Genomic DNA, 19,331 nt, shown 5'->3' with positions numbered 1-19,331 from the left:
TTATGGCTGCTCCACAAAACTTGTGTTTCTGCCTGGCTGATGCACTCGCTGCACTCCTAGGAGGAGTGTTTATTGGCTCTGTATCCTGTGGCTTTCTGTTACTGTTAGAAATAAAGCTTGTACACAAGTTTCTGGTGTCTGAGAGACTGCTGCTCCCATCTAACATGGGAGAAATGCAAAAGATGAAATCATTTGCGTGCTGTGATAAATACCAGATAGGTAGAGAAATTTTATGCATAGAGAAACGGATGAACAACTAAAAAATTCACAGTGCCAACATAGGAGGCTTGTGGAATTTAGCGGGTATCTGAATTATGACCGTATAGTCTTTGTGGGACCGTTGAAGAAAAAAAAAAAAAATCCCTTCAGATGGGGTTTGTAAGAGACTCCAAATTAGAAAACTCTGCCTTAAGTATTTCAAGTTGCAAAACTTTTTTTTCTTTGTGTATGATTTTTTAACTGTTCATATACTAACAGACAGTAGCCTTGTGAAAAACAACGATCATGTTTGGCATTCTTATCTGTGTTGTTTGCTATTATACTTTAAAGTGATTGCAGAAATCAGGGTTGATATTGCATACTGCATTTTTTTTAGATGATAGAAGTTACATGACAGGTCACCCAAGATCTCAGTTTAATATTAAAATCTGTTTGCTAACAATATTTCTTTCCAAAGGCAAAAGTATCATAATTTGGTTAAGGATGTTTTTGTAGTCAGCCTTTTTATTCCAATACTGTAATTCATCATAGTGCAACATTCAAGGTATTTGTCTGTCTTGATCTTTAGATGGAATCAACCTCAACCCTCAACTTGGAGTCTTAATAATAATAATAATGATAAAAGTAAATTGAAAAAAAAAGCTATTCCCATCCTTGCTTCCATGTTCCTGTGGACCTGCAGGAAGGATGAGATAAAAAAAAAAAAAAATGTTCTTGAGGTAGAAACAGAAGCAACTTCTTTCTCTTGCCTTTTAACTTTATTTAATTTAACTTGTTGGAGTTTTACCCAGCCAGTAAAATATTTTACTACATGGATATTTTGCTGCATAATGTCAAAGTACTTTAAGCAAGTGATAGCGAATACAGGGAGGCTGTACTGAACAGTACAGCTATTCCAGGAATCACAAGTGGTTTTGTGAATGGCAGAGCTAAGGAAGCTTCATGCTCCATGGTTTTAAAGTGTCTGGGTGTATACGGGAGATTTAGGGACTTTGGCATAAGCAGTCTGACTTCCTGTGTGTAAAGATTCAAAATTAATTGAAGAAATGGTCAGTGCGGGATTCCTGAAGGCCAGTGGCCATGTTATTGAGCAAGCTGGAGCATGTTGGCAGCGTTGTGAGCAGGCCAGAGCACAGACGGGACAGAAGGGCTGCTGACTAATGGATAAGGAAGTGGGTGAAGGTCCGAAAAGAGCTGAGACAAGCAACTAGGAGGAGGAGGGTCGTTAAAACGCCAGGACGTGTGGACGCTGCTGGTTAGCTTATTGCATTGTCTAGCTAGACGCGTGGACGCGGGGTCTTAACCGATCATTGTAAAGAAGCGCTTGCATGGTCACGGAAGCACTGCATATAAGCGTGCCTGGAACCCTGAATAAATTGGCACTGCTTGATCACATTGATCTATCTGTGGTGTCCGAGTCCCCTGCGTCGACATGAAATGACATGATAGCAGAGGGAGCACAAGAGTACCAGGTGGCTTGCAAGGGTTAATATTGCACTTGTGTTAGAGCCTGGTTTCTTGAAATATAGGTGGGGTGGTGACCTGCTTGGGGCCACCCAGGTCTGTTACTGATTGTCTACACCCTGAGGTTGCTCTGTGCGGTGAGTAATGTGGTTGTCATGTCAATAGACTGCAGTACCTGTAGTCTGAACATGAACTGTACAGATGAGGAATCTTTCCTGGTGCAGCAAGTTGGCGCAGGCTTGTTTACCTTGTGAGATCTTGAAGAGTGGAGACTGAACTAATCCTAACCAGTGCTTTTATTGGTTTGTACCTGATTGCCCAGTTAAATGCTTAGATGGATTCTGTTTTGCGTATGCTTTTCCCTATAAGGCTTTGTAAACAAATGCTGTATGTAGTAAATGCACAGATTTGAAGCTTGAATTACTGCCTGAGCTATGAAAAACTCAGTATGCCCATTAGAATTAAAGCAATATTGTTGTTGCATGTAACTGCATTTTTAATATGAATTCAGCCCTGGTCCTGGAGATAAGAACTTGTGTTTGAGTGATTTTTTTACATTGGCACAAGCAACAGAAAAAAGCACGCGGTAGCTTTTAGCACAGGGCTGGAAGAACAGCGTGGGAATAGCTGAGGCTATTTACCACGTTCTGAAAAAAATCAAGGCATTTTAGTGTTACTTGCTGGTCAGATCAGCCTTTTGAAACCTAATAGCTCTGCATGTTAAAAAGAAAGGTTTGCACGGCTTCTGATGTAGTGGAAGGAAGGGATCTTAGCTGGATGTGAAACCTTTGTGGTGGTGCCAAATCTGTACCCACGGACACGTGGGAGAAGAGTTTTGTGAGCATCACTTTACTGAACTTTCCAACAACAGAACAGCCCCTCCACTGCGTAGGAAGGGGCTGATATATGTGGCAAATACATTATGTTCCCCACACCAAAGGTATTTTCAAGGCCACAGGGTCCCCCAAAAGTGAAAACCAAACCAAACAGCATCCTGTGTGCCCTGTGGTTACGCAAATGTAATTGGTGTGACTGCTTGTGGCCTGCTTGTCTGCTGCTCAGCGTGCCCGGAGTGTGTGGTGACTCACCTGGCTGGACAGTCTGCATGCATTTTATAAATACATATGTATATGTAAAAAATATATATGCACAAAAAGCACTGGAATAACATATGGGCATTAGAGCTCTTTCTCAGCCAACAACCCAAAGCAGACAGAGATATGGAGAAGAGCTGAGTGTTAAGCCACAGGCTTTGGGAGAGCAGCCTGCTGCCTTGTCCTCTGTAAGGAAATTGTGCATAATTTAGCTGAAAGCTTAGAAATAATGGACATGTATTTCTGACCTGTATTTGGAGCAGCAGAGAGGTAAAACGGCGGGTGTGTTTTGGAGCAAAAAGTTGGTAGAGGAGTAACGTGCTGAGAGTCGTTGAGCGTGTGGACGTCGTGGCTAGGAGAGCACGGGAGGTGCTATCCGTACTTGCTTGTTGCCTTTGCATCTGCATCCAGGCACCTCCTCTGGGGAAGGGCATGGTCCTGGATACTGCAGAAGAGTCGCCTCCATGGAGTGATTTTATAAGGCAATGATGGATAAAAAGGGTAAACAGGTGGATAAACAGTAGTTGCAGTTTCAGATATTCATGACCCTTAAATGTGTGTTGTTCTTCTCAACCGTTCAAACAGTTGGATCCCTTTGCAGTGAAACAGGTGAGTGATGCTGGGCATCTGTTTTGTTGGCTCTGTCGCAGTAGTGCCGGCCTTCAAAAGAGGGATGTTGTGGGAATGAGATTTGTGAAGCCTTCTGCAATGGCAGAAATGATGCTTTAGAAGTCTATCCAACAGAGCTACTGAGGTTTAATAATACTAAATGAATGTGAAATAGTGACTGTTGAATTCTCGCCTCTTTAGAATCTAAAAGAAGATGGATGCAGTGTGAAAGGCTTGGAGCTTTTTTGGTAAAGAATATATGTAGAGTATCAAAAATCCAAAATAAGCATTTGAGTGTTACTCAACAAATAGAATGATTAGATGAAAAATATTGTAGGGCAATGTATAGCTTTACTCAAGAGACATTATTTTGCATTTCTGCTTCTAATGGAATTAAGCAGAGATTTTTTCGAATAGCACCTTTTGTAAAGTCCTGCTTGGAGAGAGGGCTAATTTAGTATGAGTATTGTATGTTATAATTCAATATGCATATAGTAGAAAATATTGTGATTTATTTGACAGGCTTTTTCTTAAAAGAATGACATAACCAGAACCTATTAAATGTCATCATTTTTGGTGCTCTGGGAATTTAAAAAAAGAATTAAAATATAACATGGCAGGTTTGGACAGGAGGCCTTTGCTTGTATAATGGGATATTCTGTCTTGTTTTCTTATAATCAACTGATCTCTTTTGGTTTTTTTTGCCTTTTTTGCAAGTTATTTAAAGCAGAAGCCAGACATACTTATCAGATAATCTGTGTTTTGCTTTCTGATACCTCCTTGTTATTGCAATGCCACCCAGATATGACTGACTTTATCTGCCTCTGCTGGTAAATAAATTAAGGTCACTTTGACAGAGATCTTAGGAATTAGTCCCAGAAGTACTCATAGTGTTAATTGTGTATTCATTGCATGCTGATTTGCCTTAGTTATTTGTAATAATCACAGTATTCTGATTTGCTTCTGGTCTAATCTGACCTAATCTCAATTAAATCTCTGGATCTGGTGACAAGAACATAATTAACTTAACAGGTATAGGTGGAAGGAAAACACTGATTTTTAAAACTGATCGCTTTTGTACGGAGGCAGAAAACTGAGTAAAAATGCTGTCTGGCTTTACAACCTGTAATTTGTTTTTGTTGTAGTTGGGGTAAAACTTCTTATAGCTTAGCTCTGCAAAACTCTACTCCTTGTCCTGATCTCAGGTGTTGTTTAAGAATGGGTTTCTGAAGAGAGTGGGTGAAGGAGTGTTCTGATTTCTTACCATCAGACAAACAGAAATGACTTGGTTTAGGAAGTTTGCAAAGCTTTTTTAGATCCGTCATTAATCTTTTCAGGTAAAACTGGAGTTGCACAGGATCAAAAATGATCAGCAAGTTGCACCACGGACCTGCGGGTTCATGAGGGACACAGCCTGTTCTGAACCTTTTACATCTCTCTTGGCGGGGGTGGTGGGGAAGTGTTGCTGTGCTCTCTGGTTAAATGAAAACTCTCTTTAACGAGGGATATGAGGCTCCTGGCTGCAGTGCATAGATGCACTTGGGAGATAAAAGGCATGATATGGGCTATGTGCGAGTTGCTGCATTTCCCTCACTAGTTGAAATGCCCTTGAACTTTTTGGGAGGAGAAAAAAAAAAAAAAAAAAAAAAATGTGTGCAAGTTAGACTTGGGGACGGACCTCTGAGTGGTGAATGGAAGCATCTTCCTGCAGGCCCTCACACTTGGGCTGGTGATGGGCACGTGCTCTTGGAGCAATTGTTGTGTGGAACCTGGGACCTTGCCAGAGAGCCTCTTGGGAGGGATTTTCTCTTCCATATCGGCTTGTGGACGTTGCAAGAAGTGTCACTGTGCAGGTCTTGAGGAACACCATCTATTTGGGATTCAAACATCTGTTTTGAGAGGAAAGACCAAGCAAGCTGAGTCTGTTTAGTCTGGAGAAGAGAAGATTAAGAGGGGGGATCTTAACCACTTACACAAGAGAATATAAAGAAGATGGGGCCAAACTCCTGGGTGTCCCTGCTGGAGCAGGGGGGTTGGACTAGATGATCTCTAGAGACCCCTTCCAAGCTTAACCATCCTGTGATTCTGTGTGATTCAAAGGGCTTCTGGAAGCACACGTGGAAGCTGACAGGTGCTGGCCTGGCTTCTGCTCCAGGGTCCTTGCACATGATGCTGTTTCTCTTCCAAATCTGTTTGGGAAAGCTCTGCCTCTTCACTGTGAGATTTCCTCTAGCGTGGTGCTAAAGGATGGGATAATCCTGACCCCTCTCCTCCCTTAGGTGTCACACATCTTTGGGCTGCCTCTGTGTACCCGCTGCTCCTCTGCACCCACACAGAATCATTATGGGTGGAAAAGACCCTCAGAATCATCAAGCCCAACCGTAACCCCCTAAGCCCCATACCTGCTAAACCATGTCCCTAAATGCCTCATCTGCAGCTGGGGTTATTTCTCTCTAACTAGGTGGTGCTGACCTGCTTGCAAAGCCAAGCCCTGGTGGCCTGCGCTGTTTCTCAGTTGCTCTCATTAGGTGGGGAATGGATTGCTGCCAAAATTTCAACATTATGTTTAGTTTTGCTCATGAGAGGTCATGCTTTGTTTTCATTGCCTCTCTTACTTCGAAAAAACTTGGAAATAAGTGTGATGAAGATTGAGCCCGGGCAAAAGAAGGGGAGGGAAAACAGGGGTGTTTTGGGCCTGTGAGGTCTAGAACAGAGACCTGTGGCTTCCTTGACTATTGAAGGCCTTATGCATGTATATAAATAACATATGCGTTAATGAGGCCTGTTATATGGAGAAGCCCCACCTTACATGTCTCTATAACTGTGCACCAGTTCTCAGAGAACTTGTGGTCCTGGTCTGCTCCATTTCTTCCATAAGGACAAGGTAGTTCATTGTAAATGGTTCCAGCAACCTGTTTACATCCTGGTAACCTATAGGACCCCTTAGAAAGCCCAAAGTAAATCTGTGCTTACATTCAAATGTAGCAAATAGCCCTTTTTTTTTCCCTCTTTCTTGGGGGTAGGAAGAGGAGAATATTGCTGTCACCCTCTTGCCCATTTTGGGGGGGGATGAAGGAATTTTCTTTATCTATATATTTAGCTCTTTATAATCAAAAAATGCCTAGTTTGGTATTTCTCAGTAATGAACAAAGTTGTCAGTATTTTGGAAAATGGCAACCTCATAGTTTTGCTACCTGGAAACTGAAAGTTTTTTTCACTGGTGGGATAAGATGCCCGATACATATAGTTTTAGAAATAATCAGAAGTTAATTGTCAGGTAAAATTCTGTTATAAAATGATGCTAACTTGCATATAGTAGGATTAGGGAGATCTTCAAAATGCAAAAGAGAATCGAAAACAGTTCTGCAGGTTTTTTCAAGTGTGGTCATTTAAAAAGGGGAGAGAGAAGGGAGAAGGAAGAAAAGAAAAAAAGAAAAAGGCATCTATGTCTATCTCTTTGAGTTAGTCCAGAAACTTCTTGCAAGCCATTTCAGGTAGACCTTAGTGTTTAGCACTTCTTGGCCAAGTGCATGATACTGTCCTGCCACTTGACATGGACTCATTGATTGGCAATGTAAAAAAATCGGATTTATATTTGAACACTAAGCTCTGACTTGATAGTGTCAGCGTTGTTGTCTTAGCAAAGCGTATTTCTCACTTGCTTAAAGCAATAATGATTTTGAAAGGGTAGCTTTAACTTAATGCAACATCAAACGTTGCCTCTTTATTTGTGAGCATGTATGTTGATCTTTAAGCTATTGCTGAAGTTTTTACCATTTAATTGGATGGTATGTTCAGACTTGCAGAGCTGAAGCAATAAAATCTGAAAAAAACCCCTCTTCAAATATAGTTCTGATACATGGTTGTGGTCTCGTGTGTGTATGAATGTATAGATACGTATACCTACATATGTACATGAAGATATGTGTAAAACCTATGTATGCTTCTTTGCAAGTTTTTCTTATAATATCTCAGGAAAGAAGTAATTACAGACTTGAACACCGTTCCAGTAGTAGCATACTCCTGGTATCTGTAGCCCACTCTATGTAACTTATTTGTCTTAAAATATTTGCTTTTCCTGCTGAAATAATTCAGCAATGACACAATTATTTTTAGCACTGTTGGAGTCTTATTAGCATTCACGTACTAATTAGCCTTCTAATATAGTATTGCTTCTGGATTATTTATATTTATGAAAACAGAAAATAAGCAATTTATTGCTAAATTAGGTGGCCTAAAGCATTCCATTTTAAATGAATGGTTTAACACAGCTATCAATATGTTATATAGAATGAAAAATGACAAGGTCTGTAGTTCCGAGATTAAACATTTTAAAACATTGTGGTTTATATCCAGCACAGTTTTCAATTATTTAAGGTTAATCTTCAAGTGTTCTATGTGACAAGAACAGTTACCACTTTCATATTTGAAAATAATTTCTAACATTTTAAAATTCATTATGCAAATACTTTTAACTTTTTGCAAAACAAAGGGTGTTCTAAGGTCTTCCCTTAGTGTTGCTCACTATTTCAACTAAGTTCTAGTTCTGATTCTCATCTTATCCTCCCTCCTCCAATTCTCATCTCATCCTCCCTCCTCCTGTGGCTTCTGAATGTTTTAAAGATTTAACCAACATGTAAGTTCCTTCTGGCATTTACCATCTTCTTGACGGCAAACAATTTAGCTGTGTTTTGGGGGTATTTTGACAAATTAATTCTCACTGGTATTCTATCCTTTAAGAAGGAAAAAAAAGCACTGGAAAAAAAATCTATGAAATCACACTAATTCCTATGAGATTATTTTTATTTGTGTTTTTTTTGTATGTCTGCTGAAGCTGAGCTTTAAGAAGCATAAAGGCCTGCTGTTTGTTTCTCATTCAGAAATGTGTGTTCTAATGTGTGTATTTGAAAACTAATTGCCTTTTCCAGTTCTCCTACAAATGGCTGCAGTGGGGTTTGCAGTGCTGAAATTGGAGGGTATGGAATCCATACATTCAGTAAAGGAGACGCTCCATGTATAACTTGTCCAATTTGTGCACTAAGAAAAAAAAAAAAACCTTTGTATTAAATGTTCAATAGATTAATTTTCTTTTCATAGGACTTTTTTTTGTAGTAGCACTTGAAGTTATCAATATTGTCATTTTTGTGTGAATATTATCAATAATAGAATTTCTAAGGTCTGCATTTAAAATGCAAGGTTCAGGGTAAAGGTATGTTTACAAACTCAAACAATAAAACAGTTAATAGAAATAAGAAAAAAAAAAAAAAAAAAAAAAGCAGTTTACTCAGTGGAGAGAAGTTAATGGTTTTTAATTGAAAAGCAATCTTTTCTCTTTCAGGTATTGCTTTGTTTTTGCTTTAGGATACCTCACTGTGTGCCAAATCACTAGAGTCTATATCTTTGATTATGGACAGTATTCTGCTGATTTTTCTGGGTAAGAATAAAAAAACTTACACTCTTTACCTTGTTTTTCTGAGTGATATTGTCTATTATTGTTCTGAATTAAATGTGTCAACCTGTTATAAACTTGGGTCAAGCTAGACTTCGTATGTTATTGGTTTAGGCACGCATAGATGCTCACATACTTAAAACGTGTAAATGGAGAATTTTGTAAACAGTTGTCTGTCAAAATGCACAACGCAGTGTCTCCTTCCTTACTCTCCTGTGTTAAGGATTCAGTGGCCCTTGGGATTTTCAGCTTTGACTTTTTTTCCCTTGAAATTTCAGTTACCACCCATGACAACGTGACAGACTCTGAACTGCATCTGACGTATGTCTGCCACAGTCTGATACCACTCTTGGAAGAAAATCTGAATGTTTTATGGAGTTTAGGATTTAGCATTTTCTTTTTTCAATCTTTTTAGATTTTTCAGAAAGGGAAAGCTAAGGAGACAGCCACTTATACAGTGGAATAACACCCCTTGGAAATACCAAGTTATGTCTGTACTGTCACTGCAGGTAATTAGCTTAAATTAATACTGGGAGTTGTACGCCAGTAAAATATAATAAAATAGGCAAAGTAAAAATGAGCCATCATGGTCGTTTCCCTCTGTGCTGCGCAAGGTAAGAAGCAAAACACAACACTTGGTTTAAATGAGTTGCCTGCTGATGGTGAGTTTGGTGATTTGAAAGGGAATTGTGTATTTTGGAAAGGGGGGCAGGGGATAGTTGCAAGTCTGTTTTTAAAAATGCATTAAGTATTTTTCAAAAACACTGTGAATGGCATTAGTCTTCGTAATTTAGTGTTGCCTGTATTGTACAGTAGTGTGTTCTAGTTAGCTTGGTCGCAGTCTTTGTGGCATCTAACCCAGATTAATTTAGAAAGTGAAGCCTAGTGGTTAAGTATTGAAGCCTAGGAGTTAAGTATGTGCTTCCTGGTAGGAAGATGCCTCAGAAGGACTCAGCCAAATCTGAATCTGCACCTAGGTCTCTACATAAAAGCCAGACACCCAAGTTTTGGGTATAGTCAGTGGAGGTGCAATCAATGCAGATGAACTCGACAGCATTTTAGTTGGCCAACTGCTAAGCTGCTCGGTTAGCATGAGCTGGATCACTTCTGTGTTTTGTACTCACTGTACTAACTAGATCTCTGATCGCAAGAGCACATAGCTTACTATATAGTGTACATGTGGTGCATAAAGATGCTTAACACTGGCTGCAAGAATGCAGAACTGAATTGAATCTCATGGTTGTGCGAGTGAGAAATCCAAATGCTGCCCTTAGAGCTCACTTTAGGGACAAAGTGCACAACCTTCGGATGACCCAAACCTGAGCTACTTCTAGTAGCAATAGAATTGCACTGGTGGTGCTGCAGCTGAGTGCTAGTCATAGAATCATAGAATGCTTAAGGTTCGAAGGGACCTCTAGAGATCATCTAGTCCAACCCCCCTGCACATGCAGGGTCACCTAGAGCATGTGGCACAGGACTGCGTCCAAGAGGCTTTTGAAAATCTCCAGAGAAGGAGACTCCACAACCTCTCTGGGCAGCCTGTTCCAGTGCTCTGTCACCCTCACTGTTAAGAAATTTTTCCTTAAGTTCATGTGGAACTTTTGGTGCTTCAGTTTCCAGCTGTTTCCTCTAGTTCTGTCAGTGGCCACCACTGAAAAGAGACCAGCACCATCCTCCTCACTGCCTCCCTTGAGGTACTTATAGACACTGATCAGGTTCCCTCTCAGCCTTCTCTTCTCCAGGCTGAACAGGCCCAGCTCCCTCAGCCTCTCCTCATAGGGCAGATGTTCCAGGCCCCTGATCATCCTTGTAGCCCTGCGCTGGACTCTCTCCAAGTGCATTGTTGCTCTCATGTACTGGGTTCAGGCTCTCCCTGTGGTTCTTGCTATGGTGTTGGCTTGCAGATCTCTGCTAGCTCTACATATGCCACAAGATCACTGTGCTCTGCGTGGATGCTCTGAATCCTCCATCAGGTTCTGATTTTACGTTTGAGCTGTCGGATTTAAGCAAGCATAAACAGATTCTTTGGTACTCAAGATACTGGCTCATACCTCCCTAGACGGTGCTTAATCACCTTAAACATGATTAATAATACTAAGTGCTGTGAGAAGACTTGGGCAAGATAGTGTCCATCCTATAATACAGTCAGTTTTTGTCCCTAAATCAATTATTACTAGGCAAATTAAGCACTCCCAATATACTTCTAAAAAATGATTTCAGAGTTAAGTTTAAATTCTTGTAGGCTGCTTGAAGCGTTTTATTTCCTCTCCCTTGCTGTTAGTGGTTGCCAATGTTCAGATTTACTTCAGTTGAAAACTCTTAGACACCATAAAGATGGTAATGGTCTTCTGGTAAAGATTTTGACCTCTGCAGTGGTAAAGGCCAAGTCTGCTCCACTAAGGAGTATTTCTGTGACAGTTGAAGGTCTGCTCAAGTTCAGTACAAAATGAAATCCATTATAATAATTCAAAGTGAAAAACTAAATACAGAACCAGGTGTTAGAGTAGGTGTATTTTTGTCTTTAAGTGGAAATGGTCAATGTAATTAGATAAATTATGTCGCTATTGAACTTACTGCTGTTGTTGATGGTTTATAATGCATGTAGTTCCTTGTATAGTACGTGTCATACTATATTTTTTCCACTAACATAAAAAATACTTTAACATAATAAAATGCAGAACACTGACTATGCTTGTGGGACCCAGTGCAGCAGTAAAGGGTATGGTTTATCAAGCACTGTAAGTAATAAACTACTTTAATTGTGTCAAAAATAATGATTTGAATTCTAAAAACTCATCACTTGTATTGAGGAACTGTCAATTGAGAGTTCTGTTCACTTAAACTTATTAGTGTAAACTTTCCCTAATACTTGTCTATGAAATAAAATCCTAGACTTCTTTATAAACTGTTCTCTTTTTTTTTTTTTTCTTTCCCCTCTCTTGTAACAGTCCAATGATGATCATTACACAGAAGATCACTAGTTTGGCGTTTGAGATTCATGATGGTAAGTCTTCTTTCAGCAGTCTTTAATTTTCCATTAAATTTTCTAAACAAAATCAAGTAAGCTAGCCTTGAGTCAATACACCAGGGTGCTCTAAGGAACTTCAGTCCTTTTTGTATTTATTTATTTGCTTTTGAATTAGTGGTAAAGGCAAATCCTCTGTACCTTCCTCTGGCAGCTTATTCATTGTGTTCAGCCTGGTTTCACTGTTAAAGTTTCAAGTCTTGGACAGAACTGGATATAACCATGAAGGCAACTCATGTTCCATATTAATGAGTCAGTCTGCTCCTAGTGTAGATATGTTTTGACTCCCAGCTGAGCACTAGTACAGAATCCCTTAAATAAGGAATGGCTATCCTTATAATTCTTATGACCTTCTGCACCCATTGTGTGTCTGCTTTAGAAGCAGAACTGTTCTATGCAGGTTGTATAGAAATCATTTAAACCTTGTATATATCCCTAACCTTTCTTCAAGATACTGCATGGATCACAAATTTAACTCTGCCTTTGGTGGTTTTTGATTGATTTTTGAAATTATGCTTGTTAGGTCCTTGCTACTTCTTGCCTTTTTGTTATTTTAACACTGCTAGAAACAAATAGCTGCTCTATTAAGACTTGCTTTGTGTTTCTTGTTGGTTATCTTTGGCGTCACATGCGTATGTCTTAAAGGCAGAGATGTTTTTATTTGGATTGGAGGCAGCTTGTGACCATATTCATTCTGTATGGCCAGATTTGGACATATGTAGCACATTAGGCTAATAACAGAGTTGAGGAAGAAAGTTTCTTGTTTCTTTCTCCTCTCTTCTAAAATACCTTTCCCCCAGACTTGTGAAAGAAACGTGGTCCTGGCTGGAAGATGGTGGCAATTAATAACTACAGTTGCCAAAGCATTCAGGCAGGGGAGGGGAAGAGCTGTGTTGTTAGTGCTTAACTCCTCCTGTATCTTGCAATGAGGTGGATATTGGGTGGTTCTTTAGCTGCCAACCCGCTTATCTATGCAGCCTTGCTTGTTTTACTGCAATTCTGGGCATCTATTCTGTATGAAACTCTAATTTTACTAACCTGTATGCTCTTTGGTAACTTCTTTTTAGCTCTAATACTTACCAAATCCTAAACATAAACTCTCTTCAAATTTTTACATTCATACCTCGTGAAAATTCTGCAGCTTAGGACATATTTTTGAAAGTTATTCAACAAAACTGGGACTTGATATGGGACTTGATGTGTAAGCGGACAGGGGAGGAAGGTATTTCCCATTTTCTTCAAAGTTCACTTTATTTTTTTTCTCCAATTTAAATATCACCTAAAAGCATGTGTTTTTTAAAAGATATTTTAAGTGTAATATTCATCTACTAGCCAAGAAAGGTAATTCTTCCAAGGTATTTCTCCTGTTAGATTGGTCCAGAGAAAAGCATGTTTAGATACGAGTGAGCAACCAGAGCCCCTGTGTTCTTTACTCCTGCCAGCTGCAGGTTCTTGCTTTCCACAGCCTTATTTTGCATGATTTCTGACAGAGAAGATGTACTCAGCTGTTCCCGTGTGTTCCCTATCTCCTGTCCTGCATGCCTTGGGTTTCAGCTCTAGCTTCATGACTTTTAAATGATCTTCCCTGGAACTCTGTTCCTTTTCTGTATTAATTCCTTCCTCCTGATGTACATGGCACTTTGCATTTTGGAAAGCAGCAGATGAGACATTGATGCTGATCTGTTCAGGCATTGAATTTATGGGGAGAACAAGGTTGCAACAAAGAAATGATGTAGTGAACAGGTACTCTGAAGAGTGTATGCCCCTGCCTTTTCCTTTGGATGATATATTGACAAATATAAGAAGGTTACACCAGTGTGTTAAATCTCTTTATTTACTTTGTTACAGTATCAGGCTATTAGGGTTGTGACCAAATTGCCTTATTCTGGTTTTCCTCATGTTGTTATTGTGCTTAAGTGCTTAAGATCTGCAAGGGGGCTAGTAGACCCTATGACTGCACCCTGTCATGACAGTGTAGTCCACACAGCTCTTGAGGGAGGATATTTTAATGCATAGAAAAAACATGGAAAAATAGGAAGGAAGGAGATGACTTTTTTTTTCTTTTCTTCTTCTTCTTCCTTATGTTAGAGAAATTTTGCAGAAACACCTTTTTATTTGCACTGATCTAAGCTGTGTATTGCCACCTGCCTCACTGAATCATGGTAATAAACCATACACTCAGAATACCTTTTTTCTTTTTTCTTTTTCTTTTCTTTTTTTTGGCGGGGGGAAGGCTATAAGGATTATAATTTATCACTGCTTTGCAGCAGATCCACTGTTCTGTCCCAGCTCTACTATGTGCTGTTGTGTTGGCACAGACGGCTTCATTGGCTGTCCCCAAGAAATGCAGCTCTGTCAAAAGTCTCGAAGAATGTTTCTTGTTTTCACTATAAACATTTCCTCCTTGTTTTCGGTTAGCTTGACTAGTCCTAAGTTTCTCACGGATAAATGCTTCTCATGCTCAGCCAAAAGGCACCGAATCTTTCTGAAGGCTTGCAGGCAACTTCAGTCTATTCTTGCTTAAAGTGTGAAAATACAAATATAGTCAAGTTTTGAACAGCTTATGCGCTTCTGTACTTTAGATGTGATATTGCAAATTTATTTTGAATACCTACAAATCCAAAACAGGATCATCAGGCTGGATTACTGATTGTTGTACAGCATGCAGTGTTTTGGCTGACTTATTTTTGTGATTAAATGTTTGGATGTTTTTGTTGCTTCAAGGAGAGATGATCATTTATTTAAGAGCATAATTATATCTATGAAAGTAGAGGTTTCACAAATCATGTGCTTTTCTGATGCTTAAATAACTTTTATTAACTTTTTTTTTTTTTTTTTTAAGTGAGCTTGCATGTTTGCTCTTATGAAACTTTGAGCAACAGAAAATTGATCAGTTCCTGAGCTGGGATGTGTGTTTGTGCGTGTTGAGCTACGTACTTGTAAAATTTTTAGTGGGTCATCATGACCCAGCTCAGTTTATAAATTCTGGTATTGCAGCAAAAACCTGCAGCTGTTCAGCTGAGAATGTGCTTTTCTCGTTCATCTGTTCAGTTGCTTTGTGTTTGGCTTGAAATAAGTCAGTGAATCTGCATTTTCCTTTTATTTTTGAGTAACTAGATCATTTTTCCTAAAGTCTAGGAATTCCTTTTAATACTTGTATATTTTTGTATATTTTTTCAAAGTACTCCCTGTTGTGTTAATGACAGCATGTTCATTATTGCCTCACTATGACTTACTGAATTACTCTGATTACAGGACATGTCACTAATGTTGAAGGATTTGCATTGCGTTTTTCCCCTGTTAAATCTTCAAGTGTTGCCTTGGACTTGCATTTGTTTTCCCTGCTGCCTGAATATCAGAACTTTAGCCTTTATTTTATTTTTCTCACTTTTCTAGTGTTTTTTGTAGTTATGCTTAGCTGGCATTTGTGCCTGTTTGCTTTGGTTGCTGCCAGTGCCAGTAACAGCTGAGACTGTTGTCGTCTGTCCGTCGTCTTTAGGTCTTAGCGGCAAGCTGTGAGTGAAATATTTTGAGTTCAGGCAGCGATCCATTCCACAACCTCAAATAAAAATGTCCTGCAGATAAAACAGTCTATCGTCTCCATGTTTAGGTTTTACTCACATGATATGATCTCATGTTTAAACATTATTAGGGAGTTAGTGAGCAAATCTTCATGCAAATGTAAAGGTGATAATCCAGCAGAACCACCACGTAGCTGAGGTAATAGTGTGATACAGCGGTAAGTGTGGTGAAAGAGCAGCTCAGTGCTGAAAAGGGGCTCTTGTGAAGGCTGTAGGGAAGGATATTGGAAAGGAGTTGGCTTTTGGCTGAATGTTTTGAAGAATGAGACAAGCGGAGGTTAAGGGTTTCCTAGATCTTCCTTGTGATGCCAAGGTGACAAATAGGCATTCAAGTCACTGAGCTGACATGAAAAAGAAAAGGAGAGGGAAGGGGGACCTAGGCTGCAAGACACTTGGCTTGAATTAATTTGAAATATGCCTATTTTCTCTATAATCTCCAAAAGTATAGACCACATTTCAGTACACTGGCTCCTCCATTTCTGCTTTGATTTGTGTAGATTGTAGATCTGTGTATCAGTTGATTCTTTCATTTGACTAACTAAGCTCTATTTAGTGGTTAGTTGAGCTTTATGCTGGCTCATTTGGACCCCCTTGGCAAGTCACTGCTTCCTTTGACTGAAGGGAAATATTCATGTGGAATATCACAGCTAGCAGGATCCTGCTCTGGTTTGTGGTGTAAGACTTCGCAGGTTCTGTATAGGCTACTTCCCTAAGCTATTTGTGTTATAGAAGCTGTGTACGTAGGAATTTTTCAGTGTTTATTTTCTGATTTAGCTTATGTTAATTTCAGAAAAAGGGATCTGTAATCTTATAGCATTATGGTTTAAAGCCACCTTTACAAAGCTCCTCGCACATCTTTCAGTCCAGTTGTCAGCATGAAAGTCTTCCCTGTAGCACTAGGGAGCACATGAGAAAATGTTGTGATGGAGAAGAGAAAGTGACTTTGTCCGGCCCTTGAGTGTGTGTGGATGGGGGTGACTTTCCATGTGGAGGCTCAGGAAAGTCAAAGGGTGTTTTTGCAGGTCCTATCAGAAGAGAGACATCCTGCTGCTTAGCCCCTCTTTATTGCCTCAGCTTTCAAGACTAAATGTGCAATTTTTAAGTCATAAGTGTCTATAGGTCAGAGTTCCTGGAGTCACATGAAGACAACGGATTAACTTTGCTTTAGACAGCTATTATTTCCATGAGTCATAGAATCAAATAAAGCTTCTCCCCATGCCCTGGGCCCCTGTGGACTTCTATCTCAAACTTGATTTGTTTTGATACTTTTTATTTATTTATGTTTATTATTTTAATTCTAGAAGAATAGGCTTCCATCCAAACTCCTATGTTTGGAGCAAATACGAGCGTTCCCTTCTGAGCTTTGAAAACAGCCTTTTCCTGAGTGCAGTGACCAGTGGGATCTCTTCCTTCTGCACATTCACCTATGATCATAAAACATATTAGAATTTCATGCCTCTTTCATCAAGCCTGGCTGGGAATTGGCTGGTGGATTTAGAAACTGCGAGGAAGGAAGGATTAATTAAAATGGGATTGCATAAGCTTAATTTTCATTAGGAAACTAGGCTAATGAAAATAATTTTTCTAGCACTTGCACTCGCAAGGAGAATTTGCCCATGTGCCTGATGGGCCATGAGCGCCGAGCTCTGCTGCCTGCCCGTGCAGGTGACTGAAGCTGGCGCTTGGCCAGCCCTGCTGGCAGGGAGAAACCGACCCTGTTCAAGAGGAGCTCTCGAATTTTAGTATGTTATAACTATGTGAAGAGAGGGTCATGCCAGTCCTGCTGCTCAGCTTAGTCTTGGCCTGCCCCCTTCTGCTCGCGGGGCTTAGAGCACCTCGTTAGCGCTTCAGAAAAAAAGTCTGGAGCCTCCTCTGCTGTCCTGGCTGTTTCATAGGACCTTGTGTAGCTCCTCTAGGGCTGCAGCACAAAAGTGGTTTTTGTGAGGTCTGCCTTGGGCTTTGAATTGCCAAAATCTGTCTCGAATTGTGCCCATACCTTACAGCAAGTGTGTGCTGAGCAGCGTGATGTCCTTGGGTTAGTATAGTGTTGAATAGGGTTTGGAGCTTGTCTGATATCGTGGATTGGGAATAAGATTGTACAACCTGAGAACCATATGAAAGTGTTCTCACTTTATCAGTGGTAAGAATTATTTGACCCAACTCCAGCATAAAATGTTGCATCATGTGAGCAACATGAAACTATTTGAGCAAATAAGAAATGACATTGCAGCATGAGAGTTACTCCAAACAAAGAAATTGCTACTTAGTGGTTGGGGGTATTAACTCTTTTTCTGATTAATCTTCCCTCTTCTCTAGGAATGTTTCGAAAAAATGAAGATTTGACTCCATCACAGAGGTGCTTGGCTGTAAGGTGGGCTTTCACAGAGCTATATAGCTGTGGTCTAATTTTGGGGAGGATAAGGAAAAGATGCTGTTTTTTCTTTTTTATTATTCATACTTTGAGAAATTGCTACAGTTCATATTAAAGATGGAGAGTTCGCAAACTGATCTAAAACAGATCTGTGTGCTTCGTATTTGTAATTTAATGATGTGTATCTATTCTTCCAGGAAATGTCTGTTGAAATGGAATATTTTTCTTGAGTATAAAGCCGAAGTTGTATGCATTATAGGCATATTAATGACTATATGTAATATACATGTAAAATAATCAGCAAGGGAGTTTGTGTAATTCCTGTTTCCAAGACTTAACTTACACTTGTCTTCCTTTATTCAGGAGGCTATGCTATAATGGGCAACACAGTCTTGGCTTGGGAAACCTTCATCAAGCTTTCAATAACTGATTTGGGTATTTTGGGGACAGAGGATGAAAGAAAACAAACAGTTAACCAAATGCTTAGTGAAATAACTTCCTTCCTTCCTTCTCTGGCTTAGCTTCTGTAAAACATCCCCTTTCATAGTCTCAACTTCTCTTGCATTCAGAGTTACACTTGGTCCCTCCCAATCCTCTTGAGGTGATGGGTGGCTCAGAGCGTTGGGATTCTGTGGTGTTTTTTCTGTTACTTTTGCTCATAGAGCTTATAGATGTATTTAAGAATTTTGCCTGCATCAATAGGTTATAATGGCAATAAGTCTTTAGCAAACATGGCAATTTCATGATTTGCATGAGAAATGTATTGCAACTATTCAAATGGATGAGGAAAACCCCATCCAGTCATGCTATTATTTTGTTTTAGGGTATTTAAATGATTTATAATGAAGATGTGTAAGAACAGATACTTGTTTGGTTCTGGGCAAGGAGAAGGTCTCTAGTTCAAAGAGAAATGTATAAAATTATGTTCTACATTCTCATAAGCTGCTCATCTTTGAATTACAGACGCATGCCAAGCCTACTGGAGTATTTAAGTTACAACTGTAACTTCATGGGTATCCTGGCAGGCCCATTATGCTCTTACAAAGACTATATTACCTTCATTGAAGGAAGATCATACCAACTGCAACAGTCTGAAGCAAATGGGAAGGAAGATACAAAATACGAACAAACAGATCCCTCTCCAAATGTAAGATCTATGACATTTTTTCTTTTCCTTTTTTTCAGTACTAATGCTTGCATAATCGTCGTATGACGACCTTAGCTTGCGCTCTTCACTTACAGGCATAACTTCTGAGCTGTATCTGGGGTTCATTCAACAACAGTCCTGCCAACACTCTGTACACGAGGTTAACTGCTTGCTTTTTCTAAGGCAACTGAATAATACATTGTCATTCCTATTCTCTTAAATAGGAGTGTCTGCTTTTAAATCTGTGTCAATCCAAGATGATTTTTACAACACACAAAGGAAAAATCAAAACCAAAAAACTTACCACACCCTCCGCTATCATGGAGCCAAGGGATACACTTCAGATCCTGCCTTTCCTTGCATCTCGTGGCC

General features: G+C 39.6%; 1 protein-coding gene across 2 annotated transcripts in view; it reads left to right on the top strand.

Moving 5' to 3' along the window:
- MBOAT2 (membrane bound glycerophospholipid O-acyltransferase 2) overlaps positions 1-19,331 on the top strand; it is a 79,677-nt gene that overhangs the window by 43,218 nt on the left and 17,128 nt on the right. For both annotated transcript variants that reach the window (XM_088533524.1, XM_088533523.1), the window contains exons 4-7: positions 8,725-8,820; positions 11,784-11,839; positions 17,758-17,812; positions 18,776-18,959. In XM_088533524.1, the coding sequence (XP_088389650.1) occupies positions 8,725-8,820; positions 11,784-11,839; positions 17,758-17,812; positions 18,776-18,959 (391 nt within the window). The remainder of the gene's footprint in view (positions 1-8,724; positions 8,821-11,783; positions 11,840-17,757; positions 17,813-18,775; positions 18,960-19,331) is intronic.

This window comes from Tinamus guttatus, unplaced genomic scaffold, assembly GCF_059628265.1.
Source record: "Tinamus guttatus ecotype Peru unplaced genomic scaffold, ASM5962826v1 Tinamus_guttatus_pri_ptg000508l, whole genome shotgun sequence".
Lineage (NCBI taxonomy): Eukaryota > Metazoa > Chordata > Aves > Tinamiformes > Tinamidae > Tinamus > Tinamus guttatus.
The sequence above is the reverse complement of the archived record's forward strand: the minus strand, read 5'-3'. Positions and strand labels throughout refer to the sequence as shown.